The sequence below is a fragment of the Ischnura elegans genome, chromosome 10 (genome assembly GCF_921293095.1).
Source record: "Ischnura elegans chromosome 10, ioIscEleg1.1, whole genome shotgun sequence".
Classification (NCBI taxonomy): Eukaryota; Metazoa; Arthropoda; class Insecta; order Odonata; family Coenagrionidae; genus Ischnura; species Ischnura elegans.
Window position 1 is genome coordinate 74,989,502 of NC_060255.1, and position 22,095 is coordinate 75,011,596.

General features: G+C 37.1%; 1 protein-coding gene across 10 annotated transcripts in view; it reads left to right on the forward strand.

Annotated features, from left to right (window-relative positions):
• Window positions 1-6,683: 6,683 nt before the first annotated feature.
• Window positions 6,684-22,095, forward strand: part of LOC124166676 (microtubule-associated protein futsch) — a 78,500-nt gene continuing 63,088 nt past the window's right edge. For 6 of the 10 annotated variants that reach the window (XM_046544313.1, XM_046544316.1, XM_046544319.1 and 3 more), the window contains exons 1-6: window positions 6,684-8,540; window positions 11,758-11,916; window positions 13,142-13,255; window positions 14,935-15,027; window positions 19,101-19,334; window positions 21,575-21,658. In XM_046544313.1, coding sequence (XP_046400269.1) covers window positions 6,948-8,540; window positions 11,758-11,916; window positions 13,142-13,255; window positions 14,935-15,027; window positions 19,101-19,334; window positions 21,575-21,658 — 2,277 coding nt within the window. In that variant the 5' untranslated portion in view covers window positions 6,684-6,947. The remainder of the gene's footprint in view (window positions 8,541-11,757; window positions 11,917-13,141; window positions 13,256-14,934; window positions 15,028-19,100; window positions 19,335-21,574; window positions 21,659-22,095) is intronic. The other 4 variants (XM_046544318.1, XM_046544322.1, XM_046544320.1 and 1 more) reach the window with 4 other exon arrangements.

Sequence of the window (22,095 nt, forward strand, 5' to 3'; positions counted from 1 at the left end):
AAAAATATTTTGCGTCAAAAAATGCACTAATGTGTTGGCAACAACTGTGCAAAGTTTCAACTTCCACACTCAAAAAAACCATTTTCGAGGTTTTGTCCAGCTTTTTTTGATTTCAGCCCACTGTGCGACGCTCGTAAAGGTGCGGTGCCTTGTTTACTGTATCATTATTCGAAGAAAAATGCACTTTTACTGTGTTTATGCATTGAAATTGCTTTTTCATTGTTTGAAATTTATTTTTCATTCTTTTAAATTGATTTTTATCTTTACCTTTGAAATATTAGTGCTGTATGCTATTATTTTATGTGATATAAAATACCTGAACATAATGTGAAATTACAATGAACGTTATCGTGGTACTCCATAAATTGAGACTTTAGAATTGGTAACTGACCTTCCCAGAAAAAAATTTTATTGGGATCTAAAGAAATGAAAATCGTCATCGTCAGACCTTTGTCTATTGTTTAGCGAGGAAAAAAAACCTTTCGGCTATTGGCTTTGTATCTTTGGTAGCTAAAGCGAAGGTAATTCTTTTATCCGTCTCCAGGGTTACGTGAGCGGCTTTAATTCCGTTGTCAATGGTGAATTGGCGGCAGGCCGACCTCTGAGTTAATTGAAACTGAGAAGCGGGCTCCGTTGGAGTGGAAAGGTTTTTTTTCTCCAACTAGCTCCACAGAATCCGCGGCGTCTATTCGTGAACTTGTGTGGGTGTTGGTGATCTATGGGGTCTATTGACTTTCTTCCTTTCACGCGGCGCTCAAATGGATTGCTGTGCTTCATTTGTGGTGATGGACGGAAAAGCCGTAATTCCCGTTCTCGTGATAGAGAACATGAAAAATGGCGACGTATCAAAGGAAAAATTCCAGTCAAATTGTAGTTCCACGGGAATATTAAGCTTTTATCCACGACCAAGGTTAAGCTCCGTAGCAGGATCATCGTAGTTTTTGTGATCGCAAACTTGAAAAATTACATTATTCAAGGAAATAAGTAAGAAGAGATTTATATGGTTAACCTTATCAGGCTTCACATCGTGGGATTCAATTGCATTCATCATTAGGTATTCGTATTTTTCCACAAAATTTTAATGTTAGTAAAACGGGTATCACCCCTAAATGGCATCATCAGGTGCCATTTACGTTACAGGATGTATATTCGTTTTTACATTAATATGTTAACCTTGTTACGCATGATTTATATAAATAAATTAAAAGGAATACATCTGGAAAACATACAAATGAATTACAAAATAAATAAAATTACTAGGAATTTGGCAAATTAATCTCATAAAAGCGTTAAAAATATTTAGCAAAGGACATACCGGGATCAAGGTTATGATATAATTGGAAGTGTTGGGATGACTTCAAATGTGACCGATTTTTACCTTGAATGTGTGGAGTAAATGTAAACCACCTCAAGACAAAAAATGTTTGACTGGAAAATGAAGTAGTGCGTCATATATTGAGTTACTTATCTCTTTTTAGGTTTTTATCTTAGTCATTAGTTCATTAATAATGCATGTTAATTAATTATTCGTGAACAAAAGGCGCTTATACCAACTAAAATTGCTAAAAAGCGTTAAATATTCATTGCTTAATAAGCATGATATTTAGTCTTCTTGTTTCTTTTTAATAATGTAGGATTTCCTCAGATATAGCTTTATAATAAAGCGGCATTTACGAATAGTAACGCCGTAGTTCCATTTTATTTATCACTCCAAATAATTTCAATTCGAAAAATTCAAATTGATTTTTTAACTTATTTAAAGTATATTTTAACGGAAATTTATTTTTTATGTACGAAATAGCAGAATGAGAAGTATCAAAACTATATGATTGGATCGACAAATGATTCTTGGAGTGAGACAATATCCTTAATTTTTCCCCACGAATGGCTGGCATTTTATCTAGCTTGTCGTAAAAAAGACCTCGGGTAGATTCAATGGGTTAAGCGACCTCATGGATATAATATATTCGATGAATTGTTTGCCTTGGGTCCGCTTGAGAAAATATTTTTAGTCATGATGGGAGAAGTATGGAAGAAATCATCAGAAGAATAGTCCAGGCGAAGAGAACATTCCACCAAAAGAAAAATCTTCTTACTACAGTGGCGTAACTATGGGGGGAGGGGGATGAGGGGATGTATCCCCCTCCCAAAGCCTCAGAGGAATAAAAAATTATTTAAAACTATTGTCTAGTTTTGACATATTATAGCTGCATCTGCTTAAAGTTAAATTTTTAGTGCCAAAATGATGTAAAATGTATTTCCAAACATGTCATTTTTCAAAAATTTTCCCGGATCTCCTGTTATCTGAGGGGGGGAAGGTCGACCCCAAGGCCACCCCTTCCCCCCCCAAAACATATTCCTCGCTAAGCCACTGACTTACTGCGGGAAATTAAAACATAGGAGTAAGGTAACAGTTTATCGGAACTTACATTTGGACTATGCTTCTCTACGGAAGTGGGGCATGAACAATGACAACAGCGGAGGAATCGTGGGTGGCTGCCTTCGAAATGTGGTGCTACAAAAGAATGAATGAAGGATCAATTCGACCAAGTAAGACCACTCAATCAGACCGAGTAAGGAACGAGGAAGTCTTAGGAAGAGGAGGAAAGAAGAGAAGCCTCGAATGAAATATATTGAACAAAATTCACTAACTCTTGATTAACTTTGTGGTATTCCAATTTAAGTTTTCCTGGATATCACACAGTTACTTATACCACTTACCGCGACCCGGGTTTCAATGAGTTATCAACATATTCTGGCGCAAATTATGATATTGATTAATATTAACAATTTAAATTATTAATTAAATAAATTTTAATTGATTAAATAATAATAACAGTATTGTTATTATTATTTTAATATATTATTTATTATTTTTTATACTATTATTAATTTGCGCTTGAAGATGATGATAATTCATTGATACTCGGGTCGCGCTCTGTAAAAAATAAGTGGTGTAATTAATTGTGTGATATCCAGGAAAACTTATATATGGAACAGGTGAAGAAGAAAGTGAAAGAGAACAAATTAATAGGTGTGAAAATATTAGCTGATACGAGAGTTGAGTGGAGAATTGCATCGAACCAATCTTAGGTTTGTTGACTGATGAAAGTGTTATCAAATCATAGCTTCTGTTACGTTTTCAATGGATGTCCTTGATCTTACTAAGTTCATTCTTTCCTGTATCCACGTTCACGATGCCGTCCCATCTTTCAATGGGGAAACGTTCCGCGCACATGTCGTTTATACGTAATCTTAGTCGTCTCGATTCCTCGAGAAACTCCTCGGTGACGTCATCTTGAACCGGCACCTGCTCACACTCATTCTTCCTCCTCTTTCAACTTTCTGATTTTTTTTACTATCTCGCCCTGCGACGTGTTTTTCCTTTTTCCGCCCTCGTATCCGGTAGAACGGTGCAGTGAGAGAAGTTCAAACATTTGCTGCGGCCATATGAGACTTTGCCTGGGTGCTTCAAAGTTGTTCTTAGTGTAGTTAGGGCACCTTGGTAGCAGTAAAAAGAATTTGATGAAACAGTGGTCACATTTTCTTTGAAATACGCACTCTCCAGTAATAAAGAAATAAGAATTTCCATGTGTCGTTTTTGAGATATTTGACGGTAAAATTTGGATAATTTAACGTGGGCTCTTAAGGATATATACCGTTTTTCTAGCTAGCTAAGCTGTTTGTAACAAGGCGTTGTTAAGACGGCACTCATTAGAAGCACAATTTTGTGACAAATCTAAATATCTACGGGGAATAATAAGTTCATGATGAAATAAAGGTAATTGCGAAAAACTGCATGAAAAATTTGGATAATGAGGATTAAGGCGGGTTTTTACCATAAATTAACGGCAATCCATAGATAAATAATGCATTAAAAATTAGTTCCTCAGCTTTATTGAAATTGAGTTCGCTTCTTTCCTAGTTGTCATAATGCCAGGGCTTATTTTGCTCTAATACCCTTGTTATTTTTAATCCGGTGTCTTTTTTCATGATTTGCGGTCATTAAAAATAGTATGGGACCAAACACAGATCCTTGCGGGACAGCTGCTTTTATTATTTTTAACTCGCTACATTAATTTTCTATGCACACATTGACTGCTTGCGTTTAAATAACTATTAAACCATTGGAGGTCTGTGGCCAGGATTACGTTTATATATAGTTTAAAAAATTATATTATGGTTTGATGTGTCAAATGCCTTTATAATACCTATGAACAAATTTTCTGTGAGCTCGTTGGGGTGAAAAGCGCTGCACACTCTGAATATGATTTATTAGTGCATATTCAGCACTCATTCCACTTCTAAACCTAAATTGTCCACTACTAACGAAGTTGATTTTGTCCAAACATTTCATCAGCCTTTTTTACCAATTTTTCTAAATTTTTTGAAAATACTGGAGTAAGAAGATAGGTCTATAGTTCTACATACTATCTTCAATACCTTGAGACCAAGAAATGACTACTGACTTTTTCATTCGAAAAATTCAAAAATTCGAAACCGCTGATTTCATGATATCCTGGAAATATATTACTTGATTGAGCCTTAATCAATTTATCGTATATATTCGACGATACTTTGTATAGAAGCATAATTATTTCCACTTCGTGATAACTGAAATTCATGTTTTTCTCATAGTTTCGGTCATGGAGCGGCAATGAATTTACGACGCAAATATAGAATATTATTGCGTAGAAATTCAAAACACTAATAACGGCAGACAGTGTACCACCGATTGTAACTTCGAGTGAGCTCTTTCAGTACACAAACCGGTGGGATTACTCTAAGCGAAATCTCTTCGTGACCAAGAAATTAATCTACGCCCGTGCCTCAAGCGGTGCTTGAACGCTGACATTTATCACACCAAGCGAGTTTTAGCATAGCAATAACAGCTTGTCCAGTGTTTTGTAGATTTTACTCCTTTTTAAAAGTGTTTTATCTGGAATAATGTTTACATCTGATATATTTTATGCGTATGTTCTTTGTGAAAGGGTTTTAATTTTTTTTCACTTTCAAAATATGACGACTTTGATTATTTTTTCGACATTTTAACTTTAACGGATTGGTCAGAAAAGATGCCTTCTTCACGATACACATTTTTCGACAATACATACCCACGATATATTAGGTCATCATTAACAGTCTACGTTACATAATTTCGAGCTATGAGGCATTTCATTGCATAATGGTGGAATCTATATTTACGTAATTTTAAACTATGAATACATTTATTGTTTGATTATGAATGAGTAATTCCTCTTAAAAGAAGATATCAGAGTGCGTGAAAAAGAGTAATGGAGACTTAGATTTTCTTTTTAGAGTGAGGAGATATTGAAGTAATTGTGCTCACTTGGATAAATTTTAATTGAAAAAGATTATTCTTTTTGTGTTGCATCAAGCAGGTTGACATTGAATAACTCTTGTTGGTTGGTATGGTAGGCGTGGAGGGAAAGGCGATGAACAGAATCAGGCGTGCCACCATTCCGTGGCGATCTGGGACATTAGATCCACTTAGAGACGGCAACTCACTCTTCTCTCTTCTTATTTCAACAACGCTTGTTTGACACACATAAGTGGAGACATGCTGCCTGCGGAAGGCACGATTGACCAGTTTTCTCCACTTGGTAGCTATTTCGTGGGCTCATTTTACATGCTGAATTATCAATGTCTCGCTACGTAATTTGTTATAGCATGGAAACATCCGTTTCTCCCTTTGTATGTGTTTTAGAAACGGTTTATTGTGGTGCATCACCAACTAATGTCATCTTGCTCCAATGAAATCATTATTTTAAACACAAAGACACGTTATTGACTTTGTATATCTACCAGTATAATTTTCTTATACAAAACTATTTTAAAAATTTGTCATAATTTATTAAAAAGGTTTGTTTCAAAACGGAGATTACTTGGATAAGACAGTCCAGGGAATCAACTTAGATAATTTCCAACGCCATTTAGTTGGTGTCTATCTGCTTGGAAAATCGTTTAGAATTCAGTGTGGAAAACTCTCAATTAATCTTAGTATTCTATTAAAATAAAATTAATTTCATGATTTATTAATTCATGTCAACCCATGCGTAATTTCATCTCATTGTTTGGGGAGGGGTTCAATCATTCCCGTTTACTATTCATAGGTTTCACTTCGTCATCTTCGTTCCTATTAGTCTAGGTTTTTTGTGCTATCGATGTCTCCAGGCCCCTTATTTCTTCGTGCATTTATTATCTCAATCTTATGCAAATTATTCATTACCTATCGATTTAAAATGACCTTAAAAATATATTTTATTCGTCTCATGATTTATATGAACTTTGGATATTATATTTTGGGATTCATTTTCTTGCCCCTTTATGCTTTTCTTTCAGCGTTTTTACCTCTATACGATTAAAGATGTGTTTTTAGTTTGATTAATCCGAAAACTATGAAATTACTCGCCTATAATGTCTTACTGTCCTTCTTTATAGGGTATTAATAGGTATATACTCCTATGCATAGGATTAAGTGAGTAACTCGTAAGGTTTACTTCGTAATCAGAACTGTTTCGTCGTTGAGTACCGTACCTAATCAGTATAAATTATTTTTATCGATTTATGAACCACATTCTTTAGGGGACCGACTGATAATTTGTATTCTTTCTTCCATTTCAGATCCCAAGATGGCCGACGTAGCCAAGAAGGGCGTAAGTACGGCCGAAACAACCTCTAACAATGGATTCATTAACAATGTGACGTCAGACACTAACACGACCGAAAACGGCATCGAGGGTAGTACTAGTGGTAGTGTTGTTGGGGGGGAAGAGGGAGAGGGGGGGCCCGCCGCTCCAGATTTACTCAATTTCAAACTCCCCGCCACCGAAGATGGCGCATCCCTCCAGGAACTCATTGAGTCAGAATTAGCGCTTAGAATAAGTTCCGCGACGACAGCAGACGAGGAGGAGGAACAAAAACAAATGCAGGAGCAAGAACGGGAAGAAATAGTCCGGGAACAAATACTTCAGGAGCAAATAAGTCAGCAACAAATTGTTCAGGAGCAAACAAGTCAAGAACAAACGGTACAGGAAGTAGAGCAGGAGGAGGAACAGTCCAGAGAACCCACGGTCTCCCAGGAGATCCTTGGGAGTCCAGCCTCTCCTCCCTCAGACCTCCTCTTAGATTTTGCCGAGCCCCCTTCCCCCTTGGGGGCGATTGACCCATTTTGCGGCGTAGCCGCCGAGTTCCCAGAAGATGTAATGACCCCGGAGGACGAACCGAGCCCTGAGGAGGCGGTCGTGCCCTCGGGTCGTGCTCCATGGGCCTCGGCGGAGGTGGAAGTGGAGGACGTGGTGGCGGAGGTGGTGGAAGGCGTGCTGGGTGGGGACCGGAGGGTGCCCTTCATCGGCCCCGCGGACCTCTCCCTCGTCGACTTCTCCACCACCGTCACCGACGACTCCGCCTTCGAAATGCTCACGCCGCCCACCGAGGAAAAGGCCTTCGGTGTCGTCAATATCCCCGAGATCCGCGTTGATACCCCGCCGCCATCTACGCCCGAGGACGATACTTCGGTTGCGGAGTGCTCACAGGGCAAGGACAGCCAAGAGGACGCGGTGCAGAGCCCTCAGGACGTTGGTAGTCCCCTGGAGGAAGCACCTCCCAGCCCACTGGACCTCGGAAGCCCGCAGGAAGAGGTACCATCCAGTCCCCTAGAAATGGGAAGCCCCCTTGAAGAGGTGGCACCCAGTCCGTTAGGTGTAGGAAGTCCGTTGGAAGAGGTTGCACCCAGTCCTCTGGGGCTTGGAAGCCCTCTGGAAGAGTTAGCGCCCAGTCCACTGGGTCTTGGAAGCCCTCTGGAAGAGGTACCAACCAGTCCCCTAGTCCTGGGCAGTCCCATGGAAGAGATGGCCCCAAGTCCACTGGGCCTTGGAAGGCCGCTGGAGGAAGTGCCGGCCAGCCCGCTGAGCGGCGACGCCGTCTCCAGTCCGGACGATGACGGCTGGGAGTGCGTGGGAGGGGTGAGGGTGGAGGGCGTGCCGGATGAAGACGAGGAAGCCTCACCAGAGTCGACTTCAGAGGGAGCCCGAGCGATGAACATGTTCGAGGGGACCGTGGTGGAGGAAGACGATGATGTGGAAGGGCTAGTAGGGGAGCAGGTGGAGTTTGTGGGGGAGGAGAGGGAGCCGGAGCGGGTCGTGGAGGAGGAAGTGCAGGAGGAGGAGGTGGTGCACCCGGTTGAGGTGCTGGAGGTGGAGGGATGCGCGGATTCTGCGGTGGCGGGGGCGGTGGGGAGTGGTATGGCGGGCGGGGAGGGGTCGCCAACCGAGGAGAGCCCGCCCCGAGCGGCGGAGACTTTAACGAGCGAGCAGTCGCAGTCTCCTGCGCCGGAGACTTCGACGCCCGAGCCCGCCGAGGAGATCGCGATGCCTATCGGGAAAGTGGTGATCCCGAGCTCTTTCACGGCGGCCGAGGACGCGGCCGACGGAACGATTAGGCAGCGGCATGTGGATGTGGTGTCGTCTGAGTGTGGTGTGCCCGCATCCCGACCCTCGCTCGTTGACTGGAATGCTGTCGTGAGTGTGCTTGCCCGTCCTCTAGCTGGATGGGCCTTACTTACTAACCATAATAGAGTTGCCACGTTTTTGTATTGTCGATGTTAGATCAGAGAGCAATGCTGTGAGGGCGTTTCTAAAAGTGCCAACGATGATAACTTCACGGGCTCTATATTGCGTCAAAATCATGTCATCAGCAACAATCTAAGTTATGAATTTTCTGATGAAGATGTTGGTATAATATGGAGTCTGTGAACAAGTTGAAGAAAACATATTTGTAATTTTGTGAAACGGCCTCAGCAGTAATTTGTAATAAGAACTTACGGTGTCTGAATTAACTCAATATTTCCTTTAAATGTAAAAATTATGTTTTTCTCTCAGTCACTCCTTTGGTTTTGTCAGTGGTTTATTGAGAATACCAAAGAATGTATTTCCTGGTAAATATTGATTGGTGTTAATTCAGTTTATGTAAGCAGTTTCAAACGGTAAGGTTCTTTTCAAGTCCCTCTAACTCTTGAAGCCCTTTCCAGAAATTTTTATCCATAGTAGAAGTCATCTTATATCTCTCAAGTATTTTGGTGAGAGTTGACTATTTAAATATTGATTTACATCTTCACAAAAAATAATGAAAAAACATTATTTTTATCAGGAAATATTGAGCTGTATTAAAATTCCCCAGTTAATTACTTATGGCAATTTTCTATAAATACTGTGTCATTGGTTTCCAGGGTAAGGAAATTTTTTTCTGCTTAAATAATTAAAGTCTCTTCTTGGAGGAAATTGTCCTCTTATGAAATAGGAGATGAAAATATTAGGAAAATAATTCAGTGAACTTATGTAGGCGGGAATAGATTTCGTGGCCCTAGATTTTGCAAGCAAGGACATAGCCCAGAGGTGGATTTAGGGGGGATCACAGGGGTCATTACCCTCCCCAAAAATTTTATAAAACTTTTATTAGTTTTATAGTTTTTGTATCCTTGTAAAGAAATAAAGGGAGTGTATGTTTAAAAGCATAGCTACAACTCCCAAACGTGAGGAAGTTTGAGTTGTATTTATGATAGAGTGTAGCACTGTATCATAGATTGTAGCACACTCTTCTGTAAAAATATCCCTCTCTTCCAGGGGGGTATTTCATACTCTCTGAATCCAACTGATGACCTCCTCCCCCAAAAATTTGATGCTGAGTTTTAAAGACAAGAGATGACTTGACTATCAAAACATCAGTGGAAGTGGATCAAATGACCCAATTTTGAGCCGATGCAGCCTCGACATTCTAATAATTATTAATTGAAATGTTCCATTTTTAGGTGTTCACTAGACAAATTATATTGATAAAAGATACTTTGTACATAGTGATGGAAAATTACGACTTAATTTATCAATTGAGTTTAGAACTGCATCTTTGCTTTAATGGCCTATTCTGGCATGAGCCTTTCCCCCTACTGTCATAGCAACTTCAGCATTGAAAGTGAAGATGTAAGTTAGCGGAAAATAAATTTCACCTCCTATGTAGCTAGAAGGAAAACTATCTTCTAGGAAAGAATATCATTTATTGAGTGGAATATGGTTTCCTTACTTTAGTTGGAATCCCATGGCACAGTGCTGAGAAGGCACTGTAGGTACCTATTTATTACTTTAAGGTCCTAAGGCCCTGCCTATAAACTTATCTGGTCTGCTGTCCTTCCTTGTATTTATATATTGAGCATTTTTTAATCAAGTTATTATGGGAATTAGTTAATAAGCTATTGAGAATCAATTAGACTTCTAGAAAAATGAATCCATTTTTGATTTATAAAGCATGCAAACATGTGGCAACTGACTAAGTTTTAGGGAAATTTGTGCATCTAAGTGAGAGAAGATTGAAGTTACAAATGTCAAAAACTTTTATGCTGGAATGAGCCATCTTTGGAGAACCCTTATTAATGGCTCATGCATACTTAGTGCATACTTATTCAACTAAACTGCTGTTTAGTTGAATAAGTATGCACATATCTTACTTCTTAGAAGATACTTTTTTTGGAAATATGTGGAATGACATAAAAATAATGAATTTTTCTTCATTGATTCAAAAGTGCTGTGATTAAGGATTAACTTATGTTTGCTGTGTGCACAATTAATCATATTGTTTGCTCAAATGAAATCTCTTCTCACTTAAGGGCACAAATAGCTAGTGCTGCTGTATTAATTACCTTTAAATGTTTCATGATTCAATGTAAATTTACCAATACGTGTATAATATTCTCCTTAGTGTTTAAAACATGGTACATGTTTGAGTGCTATGCTCTTATATTTGATGTTGATTTTATGAAAGACTTAGCAATTAATAGCATAAAATTAACTTCAGTCCAAGCCAAAGCTTAAAGATGTTATTACTATATTATGATGTGTTTAGTTAACTCATGTAATTTTTGTTACCCTATCAAAATATAGACTAGTAGCAATTTAATGCTAATTCTTAGTACTAGTGTATAAGTGTTATGCATACATTTTTGGCCTCTTTAAGTTATAACCCTCAATACCTGCTGATTTTGCTGTTAGTAACCTTGCAGTTAGCTTCTTTGTGGCTTGAAGTTATTGATAAAGTGGATGTGAACGTAAATAACAATGTAAGCTACAGAATGATTTGAGTCAAAAGTAAATGCATTCGCCAGAATTTATTTACCCTCTCACCTCTCATTGTTGTGCGTACAACATTTCATGTAAAAGGTGTAAGATTTTGCCTTATTCTATGAATGCATTTAGTTTGATTCAGGTGAAGTTATAATAGTAGATGAAGTATTTAAAGATATTGTTTTCTCAGTTTTATGCCTGAGATACTGATTATATACTGCTTGCCATTAATTAGTTGTTATCCAACAGAGGTTGGCAGAGAATTATTTACCTCTCTCTGTAATTTTTTTATTATTAATCTATGGCGATTACATCATTCTTTTAAAGCTCAGAAAATTGGGTAGATGTCTTTAATTTTATGTCTTACTTTCAATTACTTCTTAATGACCTTTATTTCTGGCAAGCATAATGAGGCTTGATTTCTTTTATTTCAAGCCATTAATTGGTTTGTTAATTTTAGTTAAAAAAATATTTTCACTCTTCTATGCTAACATTTTGGGTAATGTACAGTAAGGTGGCAAATTAAAATTCAATGCTTAATCACGAATGCTCTGTCACCAATGTTTTACTGCCTTCATGCATTGCAATCCTTTATTCTTGAAAAATAATGGCAATTTTGCTCATCAAGGTGAAGAAAGAGGAGCAGAAGGTGGAAATAGAGTCAGCTCAAGATGGGGAGGCACCCAAGAAGGCGGGGACTCGTAAGGTCAAAAAGGACTCCGGAGATGGCAAGAAGAAGACTAAGAAAGGGAAGAAGTCTGATGCCGAAAAGGAAAACTTTTCAGTGGTATGTTGGATATCTACTAAACAAGCGATGAAATGGCCAGCAAATAATATCTTCGATGACTGCACAATTTTCAGTATACTCTTCATAAAGTATTATACTGATAACATGTGATATCTCTAGGTCATATTATAAAGGATATGTGTACCACATGTTTTAATGAGCTCTTTTTCCAGGATAATATAGGTATTGACTTTGACAGTACATCATGTTTCTTTTTGGTTGTCGAAAAGATGGTGTTGAAATTTATGCTAACATCTACTAGGCATAATAAATGCCCTACTATAAGGTAAATTTTTCCATATCTGAACAGAGGTAACCATTATAACCAGGGTTATTTATTTTGTGCCCATAAATTACCCCAGTCTTAAGAAATTTACTTATCATGTTGGCATCAATTCTAAGGTAATTTGAGTCCCTTTGTGTTTCTATTCATTTTTGGCATGTTTAGTAGTTTGTGTTTCCCTGAAGAGCAATTCTGTGTTTAAGAGTGCATGTATCCCTTATACTTGATTTCTTTATCCCAAAATTAAGATTTTTTTTCAACCTTAATTTGCATGTGCATTTGTGTAGGAAATTTGATAGGAATATATGTACAAGATTAGAAAGTTAATTATCCCGTAACAATAAATGAAATGATAAAAATATGAAATGCCCTAGAGCAAAAGTAAATTTCACATAGATGCTCCCTTGGGGAGCCATTAATCAAGAATTTGTTTGGCTTATCAGGAAGCATTAATGGTAGAGTATGTTATTTCCTCCCTCATCTTCAGACAGAGTTTGATAAGATTTTCTTATCTCTATCAATTATCTTTCAAAGTCATAGGTATCTACTTGTGACTCATAAAAAAAATCTTAATCGAACAAGAGATAAGGAGAGATCATTTTTGTAGCTTCAGATGTTAGAAGATGGGAGTTGCTTTCACAATGCATTAATAATGTTATTTTACTAATTTTTTGCTGGAGACTTTCCACGGTGGTTGATTTGGAAGTGAAACTTTAAGTTCTGATGAACAAGAAGTCATCTGGAGTAAAAATGAAATTTCAACAGATTTCCAAATGGTTGTCTTCTCATCCATGTTTTCTATGTGACTTTAATTAATTTTTGTTGCATTTGTATTAATATCCAGTGGTAATTAGTTGGTTTTGTGTGTGTGTGTGAATAGTCTGTTTTCCTAAGTGCATGATAGTTTGAAGCATATTGTGTTTTGTTTTGGCATGTACGTAGAATTCGCAGTCAAACATGGGATCTCAGTTGGGCTCAGGATTTCCCAAAGGAGAGAATGAGGCCAAAGAAATGATGGACGAAGAAGGTCTTAGTGGAATATCCTTACAGGAACTGGTAAGTTCTGCTTGTAGTTGTTCACCAATTTATATATTAACTGTTATTTTTTAATCTCTACATATACTGCACTTGTCTTTTATTATTGGGTGCTAAGTGATTTGAAACATATATACAAACTATGGAGACAATTTTTTATGCCGATAGAAAAATAGCCTACCCATGACAATACATAATAGGTACTCGTTGAATACAGGGAAAGGTTTAATGAAGTAAAATTTATTAAATAAAAATAAATTAATTTTTCTGAGATAGTCCATCAGATATGGCTGGCTATGATTTATCCCACAGCTATAGGTATCATACATTCAGATATGTACATTAAATTGCGGGAAATACATTATTGTACATTCAACCCTCTTGTAATTTTTTTTTCAAATCTTCAGTCTTTGAAAAAATGAAAACTACATGATATTCACGAGAAGTAGTATGATGAGGGATAATATATTTTGAAAATTTCAGGAAAATGATATTTTTCCTTTCTCTCTTTCGACAATGTTGTCATGACAATTTTGTTACACTCTCTCTCATTTCCTTTTTCTCTTTACTGCCCAAAGTCATTCTATTTTGATAGGGGCTGTCGGTAATTCTCCCATCTTACCCACAGATAAAAGCTCCGCTTTTCCCTGTAGGTAGCTGCATTACATTTGCTGCCAGTGAAAATAATTCTGTGAAAATAAGGCAATGCTCGGCAGGACATTTTACGAAATAGATTTAAACAAAAGTTGCTCATCTATGATTCATCATAATGACTTAATTCATTTTAGTTGTGTTCTGTTTAATTATTTACGTCCTCAACTAAGTTTGAGTTTACTTGTGTATTTTGATGTAATGATGGTCAAGTATATCAATGAAGTTTGTATCCAAAGAAAAGCTACTTGCCCTCTAAGGAAGTGTGATGATAGTCAATTAAAGGCTTATTATCCAATTGGAATTTGGCTTGCGAGCTTAAGGCAGTTTCTTTCTTAATTGGCTTGTGAAATCAGGTCATACCTTCAGTGCACATTGCTCTGGAAGGGATTCAGTGCATGGAGTTTGCCTGGTATGGCAAATGGAGAAGAATTGTGAATACATCTCTCAACTTAAGAAGACTTATTGAGAGTTTAAAATTATAGCTGAGCAGTTAGAAGTGGCTTTTTAAATCTATTTTCTAAATAGGTAGAAACAGGGGAACACTTGTTGTTGACTTCTATCTCAGATTGAAAATTGAATGAATATCTTAGCTCTATTTCAGTGATAACTTAAGATACATAGATATACATACTCTTCTGTATGAGGGCAATCATTTGTAATCATAATTTTTGTTTTTAAGATAACATTTGGTTATAATATCATCATGTATACATGTCTCTTATTTAATGGCGATATGGTTTGAATGTTATGTATGATTATTTTGGCATTGAAACAATTTTCTATCAAAAAACTGTTCTTAGACAGCTGTTATTACTCTTTTAGAGCATGATATTATTTTCTAACTTTCTGTTTTACTGACATGTTATTTGGTCACTTTAAATTGTGTTCTGTTTAATTATTTAGTCCTCAACTAAGTTTGAGTTTACGTGTGGATTTTGATGTAATGATGGACATGTTTTTTATTGTTGCTTGCTCTTAGTTATGATTTTTATGTGATGCATGGTCCTCAATCCTAATGTTATGCTGTCCCAAAATAATTTCTGCAGAGGGAAACCTACTGCAGCCAGGCAAGCAAGCCCTTCCAAGTGGAGGATAAAGAGAAGGACATAGTTGCTGCAAGTGTGCCAATACGTGATTTGGTAAGTTACTTCATCTCTTGCAGTAGCATAGATTTAGAATGGTCATTTATCGCCCATGGAGTGCAGTGTATCAGGTTAGTATATGCCAAATGATTTCTTGTGTTTGGGTGAGGAAATGGTTTATATGCTAATTATACAGGGTAAAATGTTATTTGAGGCATATTTTGCCATTTGGGTGACTTAAAGCATTACTAACCTTATATGAACTAATTGGTGTCTCTTGCATGTTATTTGTCGAAGAGTGTCTGCTGAAAATAATTTTTTGATTTCAAACAGCACATTTCAGTTCTTAGTTGCTTTGATATCACAAAGAAATCTGTGATTTATTGGTGATAGGTCGAATGTTAGCTATATGGTAGATGCTTGGGTACTTGTTGATGGGATTTTCATTGTATTTCCAATTAATAATTTTTTATATGCACAATGGGCCAAGAAAGTTTGACAGCAAATGGAGTTGCACTGCCTTTTCATTGGACAGTATTTGGCACCACCCCTGTAGATCAAACTTTGAACACCTATATCATATGCTATATGATCCATGACTTCCACCTCATAAAAGCAAGGGAATTCTTTATGAATTCTTTTCTTCAGAGTAATCAAGCATGTTTATTTTAGGCATATATTCTTTACTTATTTTCTGAGTTAAAAGGGAACAAATGCACTTGTTAGCATGTCTCTTACTGTATGAACATCCTTATCAAAAACCTGGTGTGGAGTCATTAAGATAAATCTGGAGGGAGCATTTTGGTGGAAAAATATTTAAATCATCAATTTGGTTTGGCTACTTTATGAAATTAGTTTCAGTATTCAGCATGTTCCATAAATTCCTCATTCTTGGCGTTACTTCTCCTTTGTTGTTTTGAGGCATTAAATTAATATACCTAAAGAGGCTGCTAAATTTTCAATGAGAGTGATGTTTGTGCTACTTCCTTTGCCCTAAAACTTTATTGGTCCATAGTGCATATTTTCACTGATATTTCCCCTATGAAAAAATTGTATAAGCTTGTTTCAAATTTTTATACATTCTTATAAATTACCATGGTAATGTGTGCATTGCAATTTAAGCCATGGTAATGTATAAGAATGTATAAAAATTTGAAACAAGCTTATACAATTTTTTCATAGGGGTTGTGAGATAATTATACATATAGTATGGCTTAAATTGCATTATTTGGCACAGTATATGTGAAATTTTAAAATATATTTACCCAGATGATATTTCCAGTGGGATGATTTTTATCATTTTACTATCATAATTACCTATTTCAGAATACCATGCCATATTGTTTGTAGAAGTGGTACGATAACCGTTGAAAGTCTTATTAGTGAATTCATGCACTAAAATTGATGGTGCCAGTGGTGTGGTAACATGAAGTCTGAACAAAAGTTTGGAAAGATAAATATCATTTGCTCCATTACTAGTCTGGGTAAAATATTTTTATAAATCTATATTGGCAATCAATGTGGACTTCATTGCTGATAAATTACCTACATGGAAATCATGGCATCAGTTTCACAAGGAAGTTGAATTAGATTTTTATGGGAGAACGATTTAGAGCTCTGATGAATTATCTTTGTAAAATCCTTTTGGGCTTTAAACTAGGGATGGGTCGAATAGTAGATTTCTCGAATTCGAATATCGAATTCGAATATTAAATCATTGCTCGAATATTCGAATACCTCGAATTTCGAATACCTCGAATACTAAACGATGAATGTGAAAATGCTTGACTAGGTCGCCTATGCAGCAGGAAACCCAAGATTTTGGCGAGTAATTGTGATTGCCTTTAAAGGATTCAAACAGGAATTTAGCTGATTAATGGAATATTTTAATTTTATGTAAACAATAGGGTAGTTTCCTTCATTAAAGAAAACGAAAGGTATTGATTGTGATTCGTTACCCACCATTAGTGTATTCATAATATACAAATTATTTCGTTCTAGAAATACCGGTTTAGACTAATGACAATGTTCAATTTTACCTCATTTGAAAAAGGCCAGATTGGCGCCTATGCGATGCCACTCCACGTGACATCACAGGGACCTAGTTTCTACACGAGAGGATCGGAGTTTTACATCGTCTGAGGTTACCAATGCATGCATGAGGCACAGAGCTCAGGGAAACATGTCTTAATAATCACACAGTCTGTTTGATAAGGTATTAATAATCCTTATTTAAGCCAAGCGCTACCAGCTAGCATGGTACTCGGCTACCTGCTAGCATCCTGCGTCGTAATATCGCTCAGAGCCTCGCCCCAAGGTCACCTCACTTGCGGCAGCGGGAACCAGAACGACGTCACGCGGAGTTTTTCCCGGCATTCATACTTACCCGTCGCGTTTTCGCGCGCTTGAAAATTTTCACTTTTAATTTAATCGCGAAAATAGATATCGTCTTATAAAACTCTAAAAGCGTTAAATACGTACTTCAGGAGTATTAATATTTCGATTTAGGCAATAAAAAATAATAGGAAACCACCCTATTTGAGCATTACGCCTCCGTCGTATTTCTTCTTCTTCCCGGTATTTATTTTCCTGCGCAAAATGCTTAAATAAAGTCAGAAATATGTCGTGTTTGGTCTTATTCTTTTTTAAATTTCGCGCACATTACTAATATTTCAATCCAATAAATGTGTAATAACAATTGCCGAAAGTCATTGTTAGACACCTTTCGGGCTAGTAGATGACTCATGCAGCAGTTGACCTCGAGAAAGGGGGAAATTCGAAGCAGGTAGGTAGAAAAAGGTCAGTGGGTGAGAAAAGGGGGTGGGTGCGAGACACGTTTTTATTTTTCTCGCGTAACTTGATATTTTTTGAAGCTAAAGTTTTTGTAATACAATCCCTGCGCGAGCTGGGATCTTTTGTTTGATTTCGGAGAAGAGGAAATCTTCAAGAGTGGGTGAGGCGAATGCTGAATGGAGGGGGATAGCAGATCGTGGGAAATGCGCCAATGTCACTATCCCACGGCACTGAGTTCCTCCCTATGGTAGTTTCATCTCCTGGGGAAGATTCAAAATAAGTGCCTGTCATTATTAGCCACAAAAGACACACGGCAAACTCCTCCTCTCATTTTATCAAAAGATGGATGCGGTCAGTGGGGAGAAAGAGGGAAGGGTGAAACACGATTCTATTATTTTCCGGTAACTTGATATTTTTTTCAAAGCTGAGGTCTTCGTAATACGATCCCTGCACGAGCCGGGACTTTTTTTTTGTTTTCGGGGAAGAGGAAATCGTCTGAGGGGGTGGGGCGAACGCTGAATGGATGGGGATAGCGGATCGTGGGAAATGCGCCAATGTTGCTATCCCACGGAACTGAGGTTCTCCTGATGGGGGACACCTGGGATTTTCGGATTTTTTTCATCCGATCAATTTCGGTTCCCCACGTCGAACTCTTTTCACCGCTCGAACCCGTGAATTTGATGTATTTCGTCAGCTTGCCTAAAACGGCGCTGCATGCACTAAACGACTTGAGTTCTCATTTTTCCGAGTCAACTACCAACGACGTGCGAGCGACAGTGTATGACGCGAAATTCAAAGTATTCGAGGTATTCGAGACGGTACCTTTAGCATAACTATTCGAGATCTCGAATATCGAATACTTTCTATTATTCGAGGTATTCGAGTATTCGCGGATACTATTCGCACATCTCTACTTTAAACCAGGTTAACAATTCAAATGTTGCCAATAGTTAATTTAATGGTGACCACTATGGTAATCTGTAAGTTTTACATGCTATAATGAGTGTTTTTATCGTTATCAAAGCTCCTTCCCCACCAAAGCAAGTGTGGTGATAATCAATCAAAGACTCATTATCCTGTGGAAATGGGGATTTGAGAATTGAAGGCTTTGTTTTATTTGTATTGGCTTTTGAAATTGGGTCACACCTTCAGCGCACATTGTTCCAAAAAAAAGGGATTAAGTGCATGAACCTTGCCTGGTGTGGCATGTTCTTTTAACATCGTTTAACCTAAATGTTGCATTAATGGGTGATTTACTAACAGAAATTTGTGTTTTATCCTGTCGGTATGTGCTAACCCATGGTGCCTCTTGCATGTTGGCCATGTTAACAATGCAGAAGAAGAGTTTCGGGGGCGATGAGCTGTCGTCGGAATGTTCCGAGGAGGACATTGAGTTGGAGGGTGGGGAGGAAGATGGGGAGGGGCAAGGGGGGTTCGATGAGGAGGGTGGGGGAGTATTCGAGGGAGGGGACGAACGGAGGGTTGAGCTCGGGGCTAGCAGCGCCAACTCCTACGAAGCGCATGGCGACACAGACGATGCTGGCTCGGATGCGCCAGTGGAGAACTCATTGGTAAGAAAGATCACACCCAATTCTATGATATGTACCCAAACTTTTGATTGCTCAAGTGATAAAAATTTTACACAGAATTTTTGCCTCTTTTGTAAAAAAAATTTTGTAAATTTCCACTTTTTTCATTTAATACTGACCATGGTTCTGTCCTATAACGGATTTTGACCATTATTTTAGGGGTTGTGGCTCATTACTTACTGCTTTGCCTTGGTGGTATTCAGCACCTCTCACTGGTAATGACTCTGACATAATATACATGCTCAAACTTTTAATTGCTCAAATGAAAGATGAATTTTGTCAATTTCCACTTTTTTAAATTCAATACTGACTGTGATTCCATCCTGCAGTGGATTTTGACCATTGTGTTAGGGTTCATTACTTTGAGAGAGAGAGAAAATATTTTATTTCATGATCCAAACACAGAATATTGAACAAAAATTTGTCACAAACTTGGTGGCTACTCTGCCCCATAAGAGCATTCTATAAATTTACAAGAGAATTATCATCCGTATCGTGCATATATAGCAGTATTTATCAGACTGTTTTTTAAGTAATACAATCAAAACAAGAAAAGATGAAGTGATACAAGCAAATCAGCAAGATATTTTGTTAACTATTACAGAAACTAACATTTTTAACAATAAGCCATTTGTGCAGTCCATTAAATTTCATTCATTTAATATAAATGTACAAACTAATACAGATACATAGTTTGGTGAAAATATACCAAACATAGCATTGAATTACATTTATTATGGTAAGGCCAGATCAGAGTGTGAACTTTGTTTGAGAAACAGGTAGTTGAGTCTTTGCCGTAATATTTTGTTAACTTACTCATTCGGCTCATTACTTTCTGCGGCGCCTTGATGGTATTCAATACGTCTCAGGGGCAATGCCTCTGAGGTCTGATATGATTAGGCAAGTGGCTTTTAGATGCTCATTAATTATTTAAAAAAAATATTTGTTAAGCAGGAGAAATAAAAACTTTAATTTGAGAACCACTGTAAAGGTGACATTCTTTTCAATTTTGCGATGACTACCACCCCCTCTCATTAATCCACAACTATTTTCAATCAATTTCAGTCATCATCAAGGTCATCTTGCAAATGATAAAGATGACCTTGGCAATGACCGAATCAGCTGAAACCATGGTTGGTAGTTTATGAACGAAGTGGAAATTTACGAAGTTGGCTTTTATATGTGTCTCATGGATTTCCTCATAGTGTAGCCTGAAGTTTTACTTTTTATTTTTTTGATGATGAACTCAATGGTTGACAAGTTTATGCAACAAAAATCAGGTATTGTTTTTTAATAAATTTCTCAATATTCCACGCAATTTAAATTGAACCTTCACCCAGTTCTGCCCTATTGTCAAGAGGATGACTCTCTGATTAGAAGCATGAAGACGTTTGAATCAGTGGAGACTTTCATGAAGTCGTATGAAATACATATAAGGATTGCTAATTTGAAAATTGCGTAAATCACTAATCTGTGTTGAATTTTCTGTGTACATTAATTTCAATAACTCATTGTAATTCCTCCGCTAATGTATATTTGGCATGGAATGAAACTTAGATGAATGATTCCATATGTATATTTTTGTATCTTAGTCGAACAGGTTGGACTTATTTTGGTAGCTGGATGTAGTAATTTTTTTTTTTTACAGTTAGGTTTATAAGTGAGGAATCTACATTTCTCCTGTAGGAAAAAATTATGTTGTAGATTTATTCATTCTCAAATTTTTAAATTCAGATTTAATCTTCAAAATTAGGAGTGATGATTAAAATAGCTTATTTTCTCAAGGAAAATTCGAGGAAGTATAAACTTGTCTAGTTGAATAGTTTGAGGGTGATAGAGGTGAAATATTTATTGAGGAGGGAGTAAAAATGGCTGTAAATATGGGGGTGAATTGAGAATCAAATATCAGGGTATTTATTTTTCATAAATTTGAGCTCCATGGAGGTTTCGCTTTGCATTACTTCTTGCAGTATTAGAAAGGCATTTTTAATCTATATCTTAATTCACCAAACTGTCATCCTAATTTTACTGAAAGAGGATTCTTTGTTTTATAAGCATGTGCATGTGTTTTAATATGAATGCCAAAACATTTTCTGCTTTTAGTTATTGGAAATATTTCTGTTGTCTGTATATTTACTTAAGTACTGGTTTAACATGGATAATACCTCTTGCCTTGTTCTCTATTTTATGTTTTGCATCTATATGTAAATAATAATTCACAGGCTGATTATGGTTCTGGCAGTACCAAGTACTATAGGTCATTTTCTCGTCTCGAGCAAAGAACGTTTGGGAATTTAGCTGTTGAGGTAAGTTATTAAGCTTTTAACTCGCCAATTGTAGTGATGACTTGGGTTTTATAAAAATCAACAGATGATTCTCATAGTAAGATGAAGGAGTCAATTGAAGTTAAAGTTTATCTTGTTCACCGTACTGTAGTTTTGTCATTTTCAAAAGCTTACTCAAGTGATTTCAGTTGAGAATTTTTACTGCTAGACTTGAGGCTGGAGTTGGAATTTATGAAATACATAGTTATTTTCTTCTGAGTCAACTATCCAATCACCCAAACATTTCCAAGACCAGAGCTTAAATATCTCTGTATTTTCACCTTTCTGAAGATTTAATAGAAAAAAATACAATGTATGGATTACCATAATTCTATATATCCACGTCAATCTAATTAATGGAAAATTTTGAAGTTTTACTTCATTGGGACTTAAAATAATCTAACTCAGACAACGCTTTT